The 21467-nt window shown below is 43.8% G+C and overlaps 1 protein-coding gene across 1 annotated transcript; it reads right to left on the reverse strand.

Moving 5' to 3' along the window:
• Positions 1-15610, reverse strand: LGI1 (leucine rich glioma inactivated 1). The gene is made up of 6 exons (XM_032231983.1): positions 15537-15610; positions 15368-15439; positions 10853-10924; positions 4754-4923; positions 1321-1485; positions 1-1237 (listed from the first exon to the last, which is right to left on the reverse strand). The coding sequence occupies exons 1-6, from the start codon at positions 15560-15562 to the stop codon at positions 420-422; spliced, it is 1323 nt and encodes a 440-aa protein (XP_032087874.1). The 5' UTR covers positions 15563-15610; the 3' UTR covers positions 1-419.
• Between the last annotated feature and the right edge of the window lie 5857 nt (positions 15611-21467).

Consider the following 21467-nt stretch of genomic DNA (forward strand, 5'->3'; position numbering starts at 1 on the left):
AATAGGAAAGAAAACGTAAACATTTTATTTGGCAATTTTTCAGATCGGTGAATATTGGAAAATTAACAGATGATTGGTGCTTTCCAACTCATTTAGGAGGGATGGAGCTTCGCTAGCTATTTACACTGTTGTTGCAGATAATAGTGAATGCTTTAATTTGTCCTTCTTTTAAAATTGTAATTTCAAACAGCACTAGACTTGACATTTATGGTTGAAGATATTAGTTGTAGCACTTTATTTTAACAATCTCAGCTGTTAAAAGGCATTTCGCAGACTGGAAGTAAAGAGAATTGTTGCCATGCATTTCATTCGTTAGGTCTCTGTTGTTATTAATGGAAGAAGTCTCACAACAGATTTCCATACTCTGTGTGTGTGTGTGTGTGTGTGTGTGTGTGTGTGTGTGTGTGTGTAAATATGTATCATGCACTTAAGTCAATTATGATGTGCTTATAGATCACTGTGGTTCCTTTAAAGCTTGATGCAAAGAGAAAATCTTGTTTGTCAACAAAAACGTGTGTGAAGGATCTCGGCGCTTGAATATTTAATTCTTGAAACTTAACAAACTTGGCTTTTCCCGCATCCCAAAAATAGACTTGAGTGAAAGAATAATCACTCCCAAGAATGGCATACTGATAATTCTTTATCTGAAGAGGCTGGAACACCATGGACCCCCTGGATGGCATTCTTTGTAAATCCAGAAATTTGGAGCCTGTCCATTTCATCACTTTGGAATCCCCAATGAATCTTGTTAGGCAAACGTAAATATCTTCCTTCACTTTGAAGTGTTTGACAGAGTAAACATCTTCCATATCTGGAATATCCACTGGGTCGGCGAAATTGTTTGTGCCCCCATTCCACTGATACAGGACCGGGTGTTGAGAACTGCTTGAGATGATCAGGTGAGGCTTGGTGGCTATTTCAAGGTATTCCACATCAGTGTCTCTGTACCATTCGTGCAAAGATTGGTCGGAATAAAACCCATTTCCATTCCATTTGTAGATAGTGGTGATGCCCGCTTTCGAACTATCTGCTATTGCAAAATATGCGTCCTTAACAATGGTGAATGTTTCGATGTCGTTCGGTTTTCTGATCTTAAGGATCTCAATGTCCTGGATTTTAATGAATTTATTGGCGTGAATGTCTCTCTTGTAAATATGGGAGCCACCAAAGAGCTGGGCAACAATGATGTACAAGCAATTCTCGACAATAATCGGCTTACAGACAACCACCGAGGTCCCTGCACAAAGATCGACAAAGCATGTCATCAACTGGCATTACGATAAGGCAACACAACGATTCAGAGAAATGAGCTGTCAATACCTGTGATGTTATCAAAATTCCTGAATGTCCCTTCCACATGGTCCCATTGCAGAAAGATACACTTTCCCATAAAAGGCTGAGCGATAACCACGTATTCATCATTCATGAATGAGAATGTGTCCACTGACAGGGACTGATACGGCAGCTTTCGAAACACGACAAATTCTGAAAAAGCACATACTAAAAGTTGGTATTTACTCCTTTGAATGTTATTGTAAAAAGTAGATTGCTTGTTCAAGGCAGTGGCGTTTTGTAAAATCTATTTCTCCTTTTTATTAGACTTTAGTCAACAAGATCGCGCGAGCGATACAGGGTGTACCTAGATACACCCATGTTACACCCATCCTCCGCGAGCTGCACTGGCTCTCCATTGGTCTCCGAACGCGCTTCAAGGTGCTAGTCGTTACTTTTAAAGCCCTACATGGTTTAGGACCTGGCTACCTGAGAGACCGCCTCCTGCCACATACCTCCCAACGACCAACAAGATCTCACAGGTTGGGCCTCCTCCAGGTGCCGTCGACCGGACAATGCCGGCTGGCGGTCCCCCAGGGAAGGGCCTTCTCTGTAGCTGCGCCAGCCCTGTGGAACGATCTACCCGTAGAGATCCGGACCCTTACCATTCTCCCGGCCTTCCGTAAAGCTGTCAAGACCTGGCTGTTCCGGCAGGCCTGGGGCTGTTGATCAATGTCCAGCCCCCACTTAGACAGAATGGATGGTGTGTAATTTTAACAACTGTATTTTGATCTTTAATTTTTTTAAATGCTTTTTATCTTGTTCTGTAAGCCGCCCAGAGTCCCATAGGATTGGGCGGCATACAAATTTTATTAAATTTCAAAAAAAAAAAAAGATGAAAATGTTTATTAACAGAGAATGGCACTCATGCTTGAATCATAACCAATTCTAATTAGCCGAATTCCTACTGTGGTTGTTACGGATGATCAAGTTCACATCTGACTCCTGCTGAATACAAGGATAAATCCCTGTAGTTTCCTTGGCAACGTTTTTGGCAGGGACTTGCCAATGTCTTGTTTCTAGTGCAGAGAGAGAAAGAGACTGGCTGTCCCAGAGTCACCAAGCTGGGTTCCAGGCTTAAACTAGGAGTAGAACATTCGGCCTTCCAGCTTCTAATTTTTGTAATTTAATAGAATTTGTAATTTAATAGAATTTGTATGCTGCCCAATCCTGTGGGACTCTGGGCGGCTTACAGAGCAAGACTTGAGAGACCGCCTGCTGCCAATTACCTCCAATAGACCGATTAGATCCCACAGATTAGGCCTCCTCCGAATTCCATCCGCCGGCCAATGCTGATTGGCGACCACCCGGAGGAGGGCCTTTTCTGTGGCTGCTCCGGCCCTCTGGAACGAGCTCCCCATGGAGATTCGGACCCTCACCACCATCCAGGCTTTCCGCAAAGCCCTCAAAACCTGGCTATTCTGACAGGCCTGGGGCTGATGAGTTCCTGTTCCCGCTCGAATGGTGTGCCTGTTGAGTTGCTTTTAAATTGTGGTATTGTCTGTCCATGTCTTTTTTCCCTATTTGTATCCCCTATCCCCCCCTGACTTGGTTTGTGAGCCGCCCTGAGTCCCCTTGGGGAAAAGGGCAGCATAGAAATATAATAAATTCAATTCAATTCAAGATAATAACATTTAAAATTTAAGAATAAAAATACAGTTGTTAAAATTACACACCATCCATTCTATCTAAGTGGGGCTGGACATTAATCAACAGCCCCAGGCCTGCCGGAACAGCCAGGTCTTGACGGCTTTACGGAAGGCAGGGAGAGTGGGTAGGGTCCGGATCTCTATGGGTAGATCGTTCCACAGGGCCGGAGCAGCTACAGAGAAGGCCCTCCCCCAAGGGGCCACCAGCCGGCATTGTCCGGCCGACGGCACCTGGAGGAGGCCCAACCTGTGAGATCTTATTGGTCGTTGGGAGGTATGTGGCAGGAGGTAGCTTACCCCCTAATGTTGGCGAACCACGCATGGTTTCACCCATTCCTCTTCTGGGTTTCTGGTGTACATGCGCGCACAACAATCAGCTGGCCGTGCATGCAGCAGTGCCAGAAGCTGGAAGAGCTGGTCTTACATTTTCCGTAGTGAGCATGCGCACCGGCCAGCTGATCGCCGCATGCAGACACTGGAAACTGGGAGTTCATTTTGCGGCACGCGCATGCCCCCTGGGCAGCTACTCTTCCGGGTTGCGGACCAACAAGCGCACATGCGCCGCTCACTTTTCGGCACTCACCACCGCCCTAGATCAAACAGGCTTTTTCTGAGAGACCGCCTCCTGCCACTTACCTCCTAACGACCAACAAGATCGCACAGGTTGGGCCTCCTCCGGGTGCCGTCAGCCGGACAATGCCGGCTGGCGACTCGCTGGGGGAGGGCCTTCTCTGTTGCTGCGCCGGCCCTGTGGAACCATCTACCTGCAGAGATCCGGACCCTTACCATTCTCCCAGCCTTCCGTAAAGCCATCAAGACCTGGCTGTTCCGGCAGGCCTGGGGCTGTTGATTGATATCCAGCCCCGTTTAGATGGAATGGGTGACGTGAATTTTAATACTGTATTTTTATTTTTTATCTCTATTTTTTAAAATTAAATGTTTCTTGTCTGTTGTGAGCCGCCCGGAGTCCCTATGGGAGTGGGCGGCATACAAATTCTAATAAACTTGAAACTTGAACTTGAAACTTTCTTGAGATGAAAATTATGAATATAGCAGGCACACTGATTTTCATAAATACTGCAAATCAGATACTTTCAGTCAATATGGAATGAGAAATGTTGATCATCCCCAAGCATGAGTACTAACAGAACAGTTTTAGCCAGTTAGACCCTACATAGTAAAACAATCCCACATAGTAGAGATTTTCCTACAGAGAAGGACGGAGAGAAAAATCTCAACACAACAGAGAAGAGTGAGATCTTGAAAGCTGCTATGAACAGGTAAAGGTAAATGTTCCCCTTGCACATATGTGATAGTCATTCCCAACTCTAGGGGATGGTGCTCATCTCTGTTTCAAAGCTGAAAAGCCAGCGCTGTCCGAAGACGTCTCCGTGGTCATGTAGCTGGCATGACTGTAAACATAGAAGGCGCACGGAACACCGTTACCTTCCCACCAAGGTGGTCCCTATTTTTCTACCTGCATTTCTTTATGTGCTTTTGAACTGCTAGGTTGGCAGAAGCTGGGACAAGTAACGGGAGCTCATCCCGTTATGTGGCGCTAGGGATTTGAACCACTGAACTGCTGACCTTTTGATCGACAAGCTCAGCTTCTTAGCCACCGCGTCCCTCCTGAGCCGACGCGCGCCCCTTGCTGTGAATAAAGGCAGGCAATATTCGGGCTAGGTAGATGTATACATTAACCCAGTAGAAAGAAAACACACTTGAAGAACAACAGAGAATGAAAGAAACAGAAGACAGGTTGAAGAACTCACGTGTAATGATGCAATCAAATTCACTAGCCGAGAGGCTGTTGATTTTGCGTTTCTTATACTCCGGTGGATTTTCACAATAAATGTCTTCCACTGTTGCATTTGTTCTGCTTATCCATGCAATTAACCATTTCAATTTGCAATCACATTTGAATGCATTTCCCCTCAGGTCTCTAGACAGAACAACATTTTTGAAATGTTACAGTTTCAATACATTATCTCTTGTTGTAAAAATAAAAATAGGTTATCAGTTTATAATATTTTGAGATCACTATTGCATGAAAGACAATGTGTTCTAAGGAAGAAACCCAGCCTATATTAAAAAAAAAAACCTTGGTAGTTAAAAAAGCAACCGTATATTAAATTTCTTGAGAGAGACGAAAAGGAGGTAAAAATCTTACACTGAATTAAGCACCCTTCTATTATATTTCTCTTTTCTATATGAATTATGGTGTTAGCAATAGCAATAGCAGTTGGACTTATATACCGCTTCATAGGGCTTTCAGCCCTCTCTAAGCGGTTTACAGAGTCAGCATATCGCCCCCAACAACAATCCGGGTCCTCATTTTACCCACCTCGGAAGGATGGAAGGCTGAGTCGACCTTGAGCCGGTGAGATTTGAACAGCCGAACTGCAGATAACAGTCAGCTGAAATGGACTGCAGTACTGCACCCTAACCACTGCGCCATCTCCATATCAGAGGTGGGTCCTTACCAGTTCGCACCTATTCGGTAGAACCGGTTCGTCAAATCTACCGAACCGGTTAGAAGAGGTTCCACCAGTGGATCCGGAAAGCAGGCCACACCTACAGAAGAGGGTCCAAAGATTTTTTGAAACCCACAACTGATCCATATACAAAAGGATGGAGATTGTAGAACGACAACGCAAATGCTGTTTTTGTTATTTTGATGAAAGCCTCCAATTTTGCAGATGCTTTTGCCTGGATTATGTATGGAGAATGCTGCCGGGAGTTGGGGTGTGTGTCTTTTTTTTGGGCTGAAATCTTATTCTAGTTGAGTAATTCCTCCAGGCTTAAATTAGATCTGGAACGAAAATCCTCTAATACAGCAAAAGAGCTTTAAGCTTGCTTCCCTCTTCGCAAATGTAAGATTACTTCTTTTAACTGATTTTAGAAACAAATTATTAAAGAAGAATGCAATAATATTAACAATACGATGTTCCCTTAAGACATATTCAGATTGCAAATAGAAAAAAACGTGGCACGACATAACCGCGAACGTCAAAAGCGCGCAGACAAAACTGCGGCGCTAAAACCGCGATGTCAAAAGCGCGCCGACAACAGCGCGCCGACAGAAGCGCGATTTAACTTAAGGTAAGGTTTAGGGTTAGGTTTAGGGTTAGGGTTAGGGTTAGGGTTATGTTACAGCGCGCTTCTGTCGGCGCGCTGTTGTCAGCGCACTTCAGCGCTCATTCGTCTCCGCGGTTTTGACGACGCGGTTTTGTCACCGCGGTTTAGTCACACGCGGTTTTGACATACGCGCCTTTGTGGTGGAACCGAAAAAAAGGCCTGGGAACTAACATTCCAACAGAACTCTAAGAACTTTGAACACGGGCAACATAAAGTATTTTCCTTGCTCCTTTCTCAAACTGACCAACCAATCAACAGCAATTATAATAATTCATAATTTGACCAACAATGCTGATCAACAATCCACTGCCCCATATCAGATGTAGATACCTCTTTTCCATCTTGTCTTAGTGTTCATTAGTGTACCACAAGGTCCACAATTTTGGATGTCTTGCTAAATTCCAAAGACCAGAATTATCGCCAAGACTAATGCATTTTTTTTACGCATAATTGTTCCCGAGTCATAGGACCAGTTCTGTATATTGCAATTCAATAACAGGGCTCAAGTCATTCATAATTCAAATCATATGAATTAATATTCCAAGTCAAAATATATCTCCAACAGGAAGGCAATTGCCACTAATTTTTATTGCTGTAGTGTCCCATCAGCAAAATGTTCTTTTGTTAAAGACTCAATTTTAATTTTACGGGAAACAAATTTCAAACAACTTTCCATGTGATGTTCCAGTTCATTATTCTAGATGTCATGTAAATAATATCAGTTTTATTAATGTCCTTTTTAAAAGCAAAAAATACCTTCAAATGTTGTGGTTCCTCTTTCATGCTAAAATAAGAAGAGCCACGTTCAGGAAATTAAATCCAACTGATTTAGATAGATGATATTTGGGTACAAGTCCTTCTTATTAACAAACCTAGCTCATTTTAGTTTCCTCAGTTGTTATCTGGATCTTGATAAAACATATTTTGCTTTGTGAAACCATAATTACATCTCCAGATGCTACAGAAAATGCCTGTTCTCCATGTAGTTTTATTTTATTGCACACATTTCAGCCCATTTTCTGCTGGAACACTGTGTCACTTTATTGTGAGGGGTGTCGGTCTCATTTCGAACATTTCTTGTAATCATTAAAATTATTTGGGGTAGATGGATGTAACTATTCTTTGATGTATTTCTTATGTAATTGCATTCGCATGAAATGGAAGTATAGGACTAGCAATTGCATCTCTTGGAAAATATATACATAAAAGGGAAGTATTGTTATGCATAAGGAGAGCCAGTTTGGTCTAGCGGTTAAGACACTAGGCTAGAATCCAGGAGACTGGGAGTTCTAGTCCTGCCTTAGCCATGAAGCCAGCTTGGTAACTTAGCAATAGCAGTTAGACTTATATACCGCTTCATAGGGCTTTCAGCCCTCTCTAAGTGGTTTACAGAGTCAGCATATTGCCCCCAACAATCCGGGTCCTCATTTCACCCACCTCGGAAGGATGGAAGGCTGAGTCAACCTTGAGCCGGTGAGATTTGAACCACTGAACTGCAGATAACAGTCAGCTGAAGTGGCCTGCAGTACTGCACCCTAACCACTGCGCCACCTCGGCTCTCCGTCTATCAAACCAAACTATCAATCTATCAATCTATCATCTATCTATCTATCTATCTATCTATCTATCTATCTATCTATCTATTTATCTATCATCTATTTATCATCTATCTATCATCTCTATCTATCTATCATCTATCTATCTATCTATCACCTATTGATCAATCTATCGATCTATCAATCTATGATCTATCTATGTATCTCTACCTACCTACCTACATCTCTCTCTCTCTCTCTTTTTCTACCTATCATCTATCTAGCAATAGCAATAGTTAGACTTATATACTGCTTCATAGGGCTTTCAGCCCTCTCTAAGCGGTTTACAGAGTCAGCATATTGCCCCCAACAACAATCCGGGTCCTCATTTTACCCACCTCGGAAGGATGGAAGGCTAAGTCAACCCTGAGCCGGTGAGATTTGAACCGCCGAACTGCAGAACTGCAGTCAGCTGAAGTAGCCTGCAGTGCTGCATTTAACCACTGCGCTACCTCGGCCAGTTACTCTCTCCCAGCCCTAAGAAGGAGGAAATGAGAAACCACTTCCCAAAAAAGCTTGCCATGAAAACTGCAAGGATTAAGCCAGGGAGTTACAGTAATTGATACTAACTCAAAAGGCCCCCAATGCATAACCATAAATATATGCATCAGGGGTGAAATCCAGCAGGTTCTGACCGGTTCTGGAGAACCGGTAGCGGAATTTTTGAGTAGTTCGGAGAACCGGCAAATATCACCTCTGGCTAGCCCCAGAGTGGGGTGGGAGTGGAGATTTCGCGGTATCCTTCCCTTGCCACGCCCACCAAGCCATGCCATGCCCACCAAGCCACACCCATAGAACTGATAGTAAAAAAAAAAACAATTAAATTTCACCACTGCTATGCATAAAAGTTAGATGGACAAAATTGCTGCCTTATATCCAGATGCAGCTCTTGGCCTCAGTTCTTTGGGAAAGAGGGAAGCAGGTGCCAGAAAAAATAAAATGAGGCGTCAGGGGGCCTTTCATCATACAAATAGGCCTTCACTCCATCTTGCCTCTCTGTGAACGAAGCACACTTAATTGGCCCTTAGCCATTTAGAATATTTTCTCTCTAATTCTAACAGGATCCAAGGGAAAATAGAACCAGTTTGGTATAATAGCGACTGCCTGGATTAATCATCACAGTTTTCTCAGTGATTCACCCTTGCCTCCTTCCTAGGGTTGAGAGAGAATGACTGGCCCAAGGCTACCTGTTCTGTCCCCCCTTCTCCGCTCATTAAACAGACGACAGGCAAACAACTTAAAAGGAACTCTCTTTATCAGTTCTCGGCTCAAACTGGCTGCGAGCCCCAAAATAACATAAATAAAGTCTTTGACTAGATAACAGAAAACCAAACAAAAACTCTTACAAGCAATGCACTTCTCCAAGTGTCTTCTTGAATCAGGGTTACAGAAAACAAAGCACTTCTCCAAGTGTATCTTACATAAACCACGACTGATGATCAATCAATGTTGAACGAACCAAGGAACGTTGACTCCTGCAACCAGGGCGTGGCACCATCCGTCCTTTTATCACCCAAAGACCCACTAACGAGCCCCAGCTGCATTGTTAATCTTGCATCTCGAAAAGACTCACAGAAGACTGCTGCTGAGTCACAACAGCTACCTAGCTGGCTTCATGTCTCAGGTGCAGAGGTGGGTTCTTACCACTTCGCACCAGTTCGGTAGAACCGGTTCGTCAAATCTACCGAACCGGTTAGAAGAGGTTCCACCAGTGGACCCGGAAAGCAGGCCACACCTACAGAAGAGGTTCCAACAATTTTTGAAACCCACCACTGACACACACACACACACACACACACACACACACACAGAGACAGACAGACAGACAGACTCACACAGAGAGAGAAAGAGAAAGAAAGGAAGAAAGAAAGAAATAAAAAAAAGAAAGAAAAATTGAGAGAGAGATGAAAGAAAAAAAAGGAAAAAGGGACAGAGAGACAAAAGGAAGGAAAGAGAGAGAGAGAGAGAAAGAGAGAGAAAACACATGGCCGGCAAGCCACTCCCACCAGGTCACATGGCCGGCAAGCCACTCCCACAAAGGAGGCCACACCCACAGAGTAGGTTCGAATTTTTTTTGAAACCCACCACTGCTCAGGTGGGACTACAACTCAAATAAATGGTTCCTTGGCCTTATTCTAAGAGGGGAAATATACTTAATATTCATTAATAGTCCAGAGCAGAGGTGGGTTCCTACCGGTTCGCAACGGTTCGGCAGAACCGGTTCGTCAAATCTACCGAACCGCTTAGAAGAGGTTCCACCAGTGGACCCGGAAAGCAGGCCACGCCTACAGAAGAGCGTCCAACAATTTTTTGAAACCCACCACTGGTCCAGAGTCAGTTAAGTCTGCTTCATTCCCAGGTAGGCAAGATATGCCGTGAAAAATTGCAAGAAAAAGATATGTGACTTCCTGTAAGAATTTTCAGATTTTCAAATGCAATTTTTTTCCATCAGTTTGCTGTATGTTCCATGCCTTTCAATTTCCAGGAACCAACGGGCCGGGAGGGGGGGGGGAAGGGGAGGGTAGGACCCGCCTTCCTGATTTCACTGCCGCGGCTTTTATCGGTGCAGAGCGAATTGTTTAAAGCGGCTGGCTTTCTTGACAGTGGGGATGGCTAAATGTGCTCTTAGAGAACAGCTAACGCTCTCAGTCGAGGCAGCTGAGAAATTCATTCCATTCCCCGTTTCTATGAAAGGTTACACAGATTGTAATTTCCAAGCACATGAAGTAGGTTTTTTTTTCTCTCTTTCTTTCTCCCTTCCTCCTTCTCCCTTTTGCAGGGCCATTTGATAAACTATTTAAAAATGCACCCCGATATAATTTTAAGAAAATCCGCCTGGGAGATAAGGTTGCCACAAAAACACATTATATATAGAGGACAATCTTGTTTTAGATGTTCTGCGGCACCTTTCCGCAACCTGGGCATATCTGGAAGCTGCCAGCTTGCAGAAAACTGCCTTGAGGAATGCTTCTCAATGGAAAAATAAACACCTATTAGATGGATGAGATAATTGATGATAAGTGGATATAAAATGGATAACTTCAGGCTGATTGTATGAGAAGTTGTTCCATAAGAAATATCTGTGAGCCTTCCTTCTTCTTTCCGTTCATAACGGGAATATCAAAAAAGTTTTCTTACACATTTGTTAGTGAATCCAATCCTTTGAATATGTCTTTAGGGAGCGTTTGGAGGTTGTTGTTTGCAAGACTCCTGTAAAAAAAATTATATAATTAGGGTTAGATTAATCTTGCATTCTTTCTTTCCTGTTTGATGAATCACTAGGATGGCAAATGATAGCGTATGCAGTGCTATGATGTGATTCACTATTGCAATTAGTTGTAGCAATAGCAGTTAGACTTATATACCGCTTCATAGGGCTTTCAGCCCTCTCTAAGCGGTTTACAGAGAGTCAGCATATTGCCCCCAACAATCTGGGTCCTCATTTTACCCACCTCGGAAGGATGGAAGGCTGAGTCAACCCTGAGCCGGTGGGATTTGAACCGCTGAACTGCTGATCTAGCAGTAGCCTGCAGTGCTGCATTTAACCACTGCGCCACCTCGGCTCTAAGGTGTAGCAACACCAGTAATGCGAATATTATTGTAATATGGAACGTGTTTACTTATTATGCCTCAAAAAGCATAATTCCTCTTTAAATATTACACCCACACTCCCTGTTGTTCTAAGCTCTCTGCTGTCTTGCCAAACTCTTAGCCACGATCCTTGTATTTTTTTACCAATAAAGGAGAAAATTTGTAACTCGGTTGAAATGAGGGGTACTGAGCCTGTTTTCTTGCAGCCGTTTCATTACCCAAACTACGTAATATCATCAGTGCTCTGATGAGGTTATCTAGTTTGGGTAATGAACATCTGCAGGAAAACAAGCAAGCTCAGAGAACATTAAGGATGCCTTGTGTTTTCGTTGTTATTGTTAACAATGAAAAAGATTTCAGGGTGCTTTAAGCATTCTCTGTCCTCAAATTCTACCTTAATAGCAATTCCACCTGCAGGACAGCTTTAACATGTGCTGACTTCAACTCCCAGAATTCCTCAGACCGGCATGTTGAGAAATACTGCTCAGGGATATCCGTTGCATAGGCTTTATAGCCATGGCTTGTCTCATAGACATCTATAAAGGTGAAGGTTCCCCTTGCACATATGTGCTAGTCATTCCCAACTCTAGGGGACGGTGCTCATCTCCGTTTCAAAGCCAAAGAGCCAGCGCTGTCCGAAGACGTCTCTGTGGTCATGTGGCCGTCGTGACTAAACGCCGAAGGCGCATGGAACGCTTTCACCTTCCCACCAAAGGTGGTTCCTATTTTCCTACTTGCATTTTTATGTGGTTTCGAACTGCTAGGTTGGCAGAAGCTGGGATAAGTAACGGGAGCTCACGCCATTATGCGGTGCTAGGGATTTGAACTGCTAACCTTCTGATCGACAAGCTCAGCGTCTTAGCCACTGAGTCACCACTTCCCTCTTAGACGTCTATGATCACCCTTAAATTGTTTTCCACCCATGGATGCCCTTTCACTAGCGTGGAAGGTTTCCATCCCATCATAACCTTCTAGTCCAAGAAAACAATAACAGTAATATGTTTGCTGTCATCATGCTGTTTATTATTCATAGTCTTAAATGGGAAGAAAAAATGACTAAACAATATATTACACGAATAAATGCCTGTATAACATTGATTCTGTTCCAACATATAGCAATAGCAATAGCAGTTAGACTTATATACCGCTTCATAGGGCTTTCAACACCCTCTAAGCGGTTTACAGAGTCAGCATATCACCCCCACAGTCTGGGTCCTCATTTCACCCACCTCGGAAGGATGGAAGGCTGAGTCAACCTTGAGCCGGTGAGATTTGAACCGCCGAACTGCAGCTAACAGTCAGCTGAAGTGGCCCGCAGTACTGCACCCTAACCACTGCGCCACCTCGGCTCTTGATATTACTGAAGGTCTGTCTACAGGCCAATTCCGAGGACTTGGTTATTTTTTTTATCCCTTTATTAACAAAATATCATAACGCTAGTAATAGTTTCACTATTTAAGAGTTGGTGGTCTCATCTTGACTCTTTTGAACCAGGAAAATAATGGTAAAAAGTCTCTGGAGTTTATCTCAACTATCTCAATTGGTAGGTAATATATTTACAATTAATTCCAGAGCATTCAGTGGACTACCGAACCGAGGTGGCGCAGTGGTTAGGGTGCAGTACTGCAGGCCACTTCAGCTGACTGTTATCTGCAGTTCAGCGGTTCTAATCTCACCAGCTCAAGGTTGACTCAGCCTTCCATCCTTCCGAGGTGGGTGAAATGAGGACCCAGACTGTGGGGGCGATATGCTGACTCTGTAAACCGCTTAGAGAGGGCTGAAAGCCCTATGAAGCGGCATATAAGTCTAACTGCTATTGCTATGGACCATTTTGACCTTCAAGCCCATCATATTCTTGAAATCTGAACAATGGAAAATGCCGAATAATACCAGGATTGCAGGTATCCGGGGACAAGTTATATGCCTCATAACGGAACTGTGCAAATGATGCTATTGCATTCATCACATTAGGGACATAAGTCACATCATCATCATAAGTCACATGCATGCAACAATAGTTGCTCCATTGCTCCTACAAGGTGCTCACAATTGGGGGGGGGGTTGTCATTAGTTAAGAAACAAACTGGTAATAGAAGTCTTCACTGTGGAGCATAATTTGGCTACTTCTCAAAATAATTGTAATTTTAAAAAGGATGAGCATTTCAATCTGGCTTCCTTTTGATGATTGCATCTCTAACATAGCGATAGCAATAGCAGTTAGACTTATATGTTTGGAATGTTTGGAATGTTTATTATAATTTATAGGCCGCCCTTTTCCCTGAGGGGACTCAGGGCGGCTTACAAAACACGGGGAAGGGGATAAAAAGACAAAAAACATAAGACAATACATAATATTAAAAATAGAGCACAACATTCATTCATCATTCGGGAGGGGACAAACTAACATTTTTCATCCCCAGGCCTGACGGGATAGCCAGATCTTAAGGGCCGTGCGGAAGGCCTGGGCGGTGGTGAGGGTGCGGATCTCCACGGGGAGATTGTTCCATAGCGTCGGAGCTGCAACTGAGAAGGCTCTCCTCCGCGTAGTCGCCAGTCGGCACTGACTGGCGGATGGAATTCGGAGGAGGCCTACCCTGTGCTATCTGATGGGACGCAGGGAGGTAATTGGCAGAAGGCGGTCTCTCAAATAGCCAGATCCACTACCATGGAGCGCTTTGTGAGTGGTAAGTAGGACCTTGAAGTGCACCCGGAGATCAACAGGTAGCCAGCGCAGCTCACGGAGGATCGGTGTTATGTGGGCGAACCGTGGTGCGCCCACGATCACTCGCGCGGCCGCATTCTGGACTAGCTGAAGTCGCCGGATGCTCTTCAAGGGCAGCCCCATGTAGAGCACATTGCAGTATTCCAGCCTGGAGATCACAAGGGCTCGAGTGACTGTTGTGAGTGCCTCCCGGTTCAGGTAGGGCCGCAACTATATACCGCTTCATAGGGCTTTCAGCCCTCTCTAAGTGGTTTACAGAGTCAGCATATCGCCCCCAACAACAATCCGGGTCCTCATTTCACCCACCTCGGAAGGATGGAAGGCTGAGTCAACCCTGAGCCGGTGAGATTTGAACAGCCGAACTGCAGAACTGCAGTCAGCTGAAGTAGCCTGCAGTGCTGCATTTAACCACTGCGCCACCTCGGCTCTTAACATGTCCCTCCCCCCACCCTCCACGAAAAAGCTAGAGTTAAAAAAAAATGTGCAGGGACCTGGCTACAAAATGCTTTTCAGCTCCACGTAGATATTTGATCCATTGGTGAATGACCAGACATCTAATAAACTAAAAAGATTTGCTGCACTTTAGTTAACATTCAAAACTAAAAATGTCAATTCTATCCCCTTCACCTTGGAGTCTACCTATTAAAAAGCCCACCTGTGCTCTTGGTCACCCTTCTCGCGCTCTATATAACTGTAATAAGGCCCTCCTCTTCCCCTGTCATATTATCTGATCAAAGGAATCTGCTGAGCCAATATTAGGCGGTACTTTGGAGCAGAGTCACTAGACCAAAGAGAGAAGCCACAGGGAGTCCTTCTCTCTGTGTGTCACTGCTCAGAACTTAAGTGCTCCCCACTGCTAATGGTGGAGAGAGGAGTAGCAAGCTGCGGTCAGCTGGAAGGAGAATGACAGTGATGAAGTTTCTCCCCTTACTGTGCCTTTGTGTGTATTACAAGAAATACATACACTACATTCATATGTATAGCCTCCAGGTCAGCAACAGTGGTAACTTCAGGAGGCCCAAAATGCTCCTATATACACAGAGAACACAACTCCCATTAGATGCAATGGGGGTCTACTTCTAAACAAAGGCGAGTAAGATGGCATTGATTGTGAGCTATTGGTGCACACCTGGGCTTCTGGAAAGGTTTGAAAACATGCATCGGTCCAAAGTCTGTGGTTGAAGTTTATCCCTTGTTCATTTTTGTTTTGTTGCTTTTGCTATCTATTTAGTTTGGGGGGGGGCTGTGTAATTTAGTGCTTTTAGATACTTTTATGTTTTCCTTGGCTTTGTACATTGGAGTTGGATGGCCAATACATTTAAATAAACAAACATACTTACAAGTGAATTAAGGACTTCAGCCCACGGAAAGAAGTGTTGGAAAGTGATTTGATGTTGTTGTTTTCTATAAACCTGTGATGGGGTTACAAACGCAACTGGTCATCTCAGGCATTCAACTCACTCAAAAAAAAATAAAAAAAAATCTTGGACCATAAATATTTCAACTCACAAATATTCTAGATGAGGAAGGCCCATGAAAGCATCGCCACTAATGGTCTCAAATGTGTTGGCATTAAATAATCTGTAGAAAGAAATATTAGACAAATAACAACGTGACATGGTCTTAGATATACATAGATGTTTCACAGTACTTCATTATTTTTAGGGATGAAGATTATATTTCCTACTCTGCTATGTCCTAACAAAATGAAATACACATACAGATATACATCCTCCAAGATGTGTTAGAACAACATTTCCTAGAAGGTCCAGCTAGCAGATATAATTCTTCAAGACATAAATATACGTTATAATGTATATGAAACAGTGTAATGATATTGACTAAATGGGCCATAATTTAAAGAACTGGCATTTCTGAGTAGCTTCCTACAACTCCACAAAGTCTCCTTCAAAGTTCTAGACTTTGCCTTTACGAGAAATGCATGCACTGCAGTCAGAAATATCGTCTCAAAGTTATATTTTTCTCTAATGCTTGGAGATGAATCAAATTGCTGCAATTTACATAATAAGCTCCCATTTGAGAGTGCCATCACTATTCTCAGCTGCATATGGAACTTTTGCAAGGTTAGTCATTGCTATTCATTGCAACAAAAGAAACATATTTAGGCCCACATCAAAATGGTGTGGGTTTCCCCCCCGCTCCTTAAATGAACCACAAATCCATGTATTTTTAATGAACACCAACTCTAGATCTATGTGTGTATGTGGGATAATGGTAAAGGTTTCCTTTGGGTTGAGACCTGCCCTGAGTCACCCATTTGGCTTTTATCCAGAGGTGGGTTCCTGCCAGTTCGCACCAGTTCGGTAGAACCGGTTCGTGAAATCTACTGAACCGGTTAGAAGAGGTTCCACCAGTGGACCCGGAAAGCAGGCCACACCTACAGAAGAGGTTCCAAAAATTTTTGAAACCCACCACTGACACACACACACACACACAGACTCACACTGAGAAAGAGAAAGAGAAAGAAAGGAAGAAGAAAGAAATAAAAAAGAAAAAAAGAAAGAAAAAGTGAAAGAGAGATGAAAGAAAAAAAGGAAAAAGGGACAGAGAGACAAAAGGAAGGAGAGAGAGAGAGAGAGAGAGAGAGAGAGAGAGAGAGAGAGAGAGAGAGAGAACACATGGCCGGCAAGCCACTCCCACCAGGTCACATGGCCAGCAAGCCACTCCCACAAAGGAGGCCACACCCACAGAGTAGGTTCGAAAAATTTTTGAAACCCATCACTGCTTTTATCTCTAAGGAGCACTAGAACTCAGAGTCATCTGATTTCAATGTAGGTATCCTATACATAAAATAGGACATCGATTTTAGGATTGCTGTTTCGGGCTGTAAAAATCCAGACCACCACTAGAAGGCAGCAAGGTGGTCATACATGGTCCTCCAGATGTTTGCAACTTTTAACAGAATCTGCTCCTTGCTTTCCTCTATCTGGTTCTTTGAGGTTAAACCCTTGCTTCTCACCTAGGCTCAAGAATGTGGCTCTCCCCACCAAACATGGAATTTAAATGAGAAAAAAATAATAATCCTGAGGTAGTAGCAGATTTAACCTTTTAATACTCATAAAGGAGATGAGAAGGAAATGCTTACAATGTATTGTATTTTATTTATTTCATTAGTTTATAGGGCTGCTCCAGTCGTGAATAACTGAGAAATGTATAACCCACCTCTGTAAGCATCTAAGTTGAAAAAGTACAATCTTCCCCAATTCATACACTCCTTGACCTCTCAGCGGCTTTCGATACCATCGACCATGGTATCCTTCTGCGACGACTGCGGGAGATAGGGGTGGGCAGCACTGTTTTACAGTGGTTCTCCTCCTATCTCTCGGACAGGTCGCAGTCGGTGTTGGTGGGAGGGCAGAGATCGTCCCTGAGGCCCCTAACTTATGGGGTGCCGCAGGGGTCGGTCCTATCCCCCCTACTATTTAACATATACATGAAACCGCTGGGCGAGATCATTCGGAGGCACGGGATAAAATACCATCAATATGCGGACGATACACAGTTGTATCTGTCCGCCCTGTGCCAACTCAATGAAGCGGTGGACGTGATGAACCGGGGTCTTGAGGCCGTTAAAGACTGGATGAGAGCAAACAAACTGATACTCAACCCAGACAAGACCGAGTGGCTGTTGTGTTTTCCTCCCAAAAATTTGACCAACGTACCATCACTCAGGCTGGGGGGACAAAATCTACACCCCTCAGACAGGGCCCGCAACTTGGGAGTCCTCCTGGACCCACAGCTGACTTTTGACCACCATCTTTCAGCTGTGACCAGGGGGGCATTTGCCCAGGTTCGCCTGGTGCGCCAGTTGCGGCCCTACCTGAATCGGGAGGCTCTCACAACAGTCACTCGAGCCCTTGTGACCTCTAGGCTGGAATACTACAATGTGCTCTACATGGGGCTGCCCTTGAAGAGTATCCGGAGACTTCAGCTAGTTCAGAATGCGGCCGCGCGAGTGATCGTGGGCGCACCACGGTTCGCCCACATAACACCGATCCTCCGTGAGCTGCGCTGGCTACCTGTCGATCTCCGGGTACACTTCAAGGTCCTACTCACCACCTATAAAGCGCTCCATGGTAGTGGATCTGGCTATTTGAGAGACCGCCTTCTGCCAATTACCTCCCTGCGCCCCATCAGATCGCATAGAGTTGGCCTCCTCCGTATTCCATCCGCCAGTCAGTGCCGACTGGCGACTACGCGGAGGAGAGCCTTCTCTGTTGCAGCTCCGACGCTATGGAACAATCTCCCCGTGGAGATTCGTACCCTCACCACTGTCCAGGCCTTCCGCACAGCCCTCAAGAACTGGCTAGCTCGTCAGGCCTGGGGATAAGTCTACTTTCGCCCCTCCCGAATGCCGAGTGAATGTTGTGTTTTACTGTTTAATTTACTTTGTTCACATCTCTTTCTGTATTTGTCCTTCACTCCCTTTCCCCTTTGATTGTAAGCCGCCCTGAGTCCCCTCAGGGAAAAGGGCGGCCTATAAATTTGCAATAAATACCTAAAAAATAAATACACGATCATGATATTGTACACACTTCTATACTTCTTAGAATTATAGAAAAATTCCCCAAAATATCATGGGACCAAATTAGAGATGTAGTTAATCGCATTTAAGCAATAACATATTGCCCTACATAGCATAAAAGGTATCTAACTTCAACCCTTAAGGAAGCCTCAACTGGATGAGAGGGTTATAACCATTTCTATTTTTTAGCAAATGCTCCTATCAACATGATATTTGTATCTGAAGAGGCTTTTTGCAACACGCATGCCACTTAAACCGTTGTACCAATGTAAGATACATGATTGATGGAGTAATATTTTAATATTTTTCTGCACAGCTACATCTATTATCTTGATAATTAAATGTGATATATTAAATTTAAGTATTATTTTTCCCTGATATTTCCTTTGTACTCAAGTTTAAGCAAATTATATAATTTAAAGAGCTACTACATAAATTAAAGGTAAACTGAAGACAGTCTTTACAACTTAATTACGATTGTGATCAGTGCAGTTTTGAAAAATAGGCTGAAATGCACACTTTTGTTAAATCTGATTGGATTTTTATAAAGGATATCCTAAAAAAATAGAGTTTCAAAGTTTTTTTTACTTATTTTTTAATTAAATATATACTTCCAAATGAAAAAATATTAAGACTTTTTGTTATAGTTTTATTTACTGCAAAGTAATTATTTATTTACTGCAAAGATCGGGATGCATAATGGGACTAGATGTAAAACATAGCAATAGAAATAAAAATACTGAAGAAGAGTTTTGTTATTTTAAAATGTTCTTGAACCATTCATCTCTACTATTGGAACAGTATTTTACTAATGCCTTGCATTTTTTTTCTTCATCGCTGAAAGGAAAGAAAATTTGGTTCTGGCCATCATCCAGATGTCCAAGAGCTAGTAAATAGAATTTTACTTCACTCCCTCCCTGCTTGATGATTTTTATCTTAGCCACTTATCCTTTGTAGAATAAAAGTTTCATCAGATCTATCAATTCTCAATGAGATCATAGAACAATTGCAGCCATGGATGGCTATTGTTTGGGTCATCCATTCTGCAATTCCCTCCTGCAGTGATGCTCTCAGGATTAAGATGACTCTTCAGGATGGGCAAGGCAAGGTATCACAAGATATCTCCCTCCCTCCCTCGGAAGAAGTTCTGTATACACCTGTCTTACTCATTGCCCAGAGAGCCTTTAGATCCCCAAATTCATAGCCATCTATGATTCCTTATTTGAATAGAATAGAATTGGACACACAAGGAATTTGTCTTTGGTACATATGCTCTCAGTGTACATAAAAAGACAAGATACATTCGTCAAGATACAGAACTAGGAGGAGCCGAGGTGGTGCAGTGGTTAAATGCAGCACTGCAGGCTACTTCAGCTGACTGCAGTTCTGCAGTTCGGCTGTTCAAATCTCACCGGCTCAGGGTTGACTCAGCCTTCCATCCTTCCGAGGTGGGTAAAATGAGGACCCGGATTGTTGTTGGGGGCAATATGCTGACTCTGTAAACCGCTTAGAGAGGGCTGAAAGCCCTATGAAGCGGTATATAAGTCCCTTGAAGAGCATTCGGAGACTTCAGCTTGCCCAGAACGCAGCCACGCGAGCGATTGTGGGTGCACCTCGGTACACCCACGTTACACCTATCCTCCGCGAGCTGCACTGGCTGCCTATTGGTCTCCGTATACGCTTCAAGGTGCTAGTCGTCACTTATAAAGCCCTTCATGGTATTGGACCTGGGTACTTGAGAGACCGCCTGCTGCCAATTACCCCCAAAAGACCCATTAGATCCCACAGATTAGGCCTCCTCCGTATTCCATCTATTGGCCAATGTCGACTGGCTACCACCCGGAGGAGGGCCTTCTCTGTGGCTGCTCCGGCCCTCTGGAACGAACTCCCCGCGGAGATTCGGACCCTCGCCTCCCTTCAGGCTTTCCGTATAGCCGTTAAAACCTGGCTGTTCCGGCAGGCCTGGGGTTGACGAGTTCCCTTCCCCACTCGAATTGTGTGACTGTTGATTGTTTTTAAATTTTTCTCTGTATTTTGTCTGTTTGTGTTACCTTGTGTGCACTACCCCCCTCCCCTGGGTTTATTAGCCGCCCTGAGTCCCTCAGGGAATAGGGCGGCATATAAATGCAATAAACCTTTAACCTTTAACTGCTATTGCTATAACTATAAGAGAAGGAGCCATGATGCTCCCCCAATAATAAAAAGAAATGATGATAGTATAAAAGAAAAACAAAACCAAAGTGAGCACAAGAATATTATGGAGAATGTGGATTAAGGGTCAGCTGAAAATTATACCTGCTGAAAATTTTAATTTTCAAGATTTATATGGCTCCTGATTTTGGAAGTCTTTCTCCCCAATTTTGAAAGCTTCGGTGTGTATTCAGTGGACTGCCTTGAAATATCTCCTGTCCTTTCGTGAGCCTGTTTTTTTAATTGTGACTTGCTGCAAACCAGATTGTGCCTCTTGATCGGTTCAGGGTTAATCTCAGCCTTCCCATTGGGAGAGGGGGGATTCTTGAAAACCCTCTCACCTTTTTCATACTAGTGGTTTCAAAAATAGTTTAGATTCCATCAAGAAACAGGAACTATTTGTTTGTTGGTTTGTTTGTTAAATTTCTAGGCTGCCCAATCCCGGAGGACTCCGGGCGGTTTACAAAGAAAGAAAAAGAAAAACAAAATAAAAGAATAATTTAAAAATTCCCAACACGCATACATTTCTAATCGGGGCTGGACCTTTACAATGAGGTCAACAGCCCCAGGCCTGCCGGAACAGCCAGGTTTTAACAGCTTTCCTGAAGGCCATGAGGGTGGGTAAGGTCCGGACCTCTTGGGGTAGCTGATTCCAAAGGGTCGGAGCAGCCACAGAGAAGGCTCTCCTCCGGGGGCCCGCCAGC

The sequence above is a fragment of the Thamnophis elegans genome, chromosome 15, assembly GCF_009769535.1.
Source record: "Thamnophis elegans isolate rThaEle1 chromosome 15, rThaEle1.pri, whole genome shotgun sequence".
Lineage (NCBI taxonomy): Eukaryota > Metazoa > Chordata > Lepidosauria > Squamata > Colubridae > Thamnophis > Thamnophis elegans.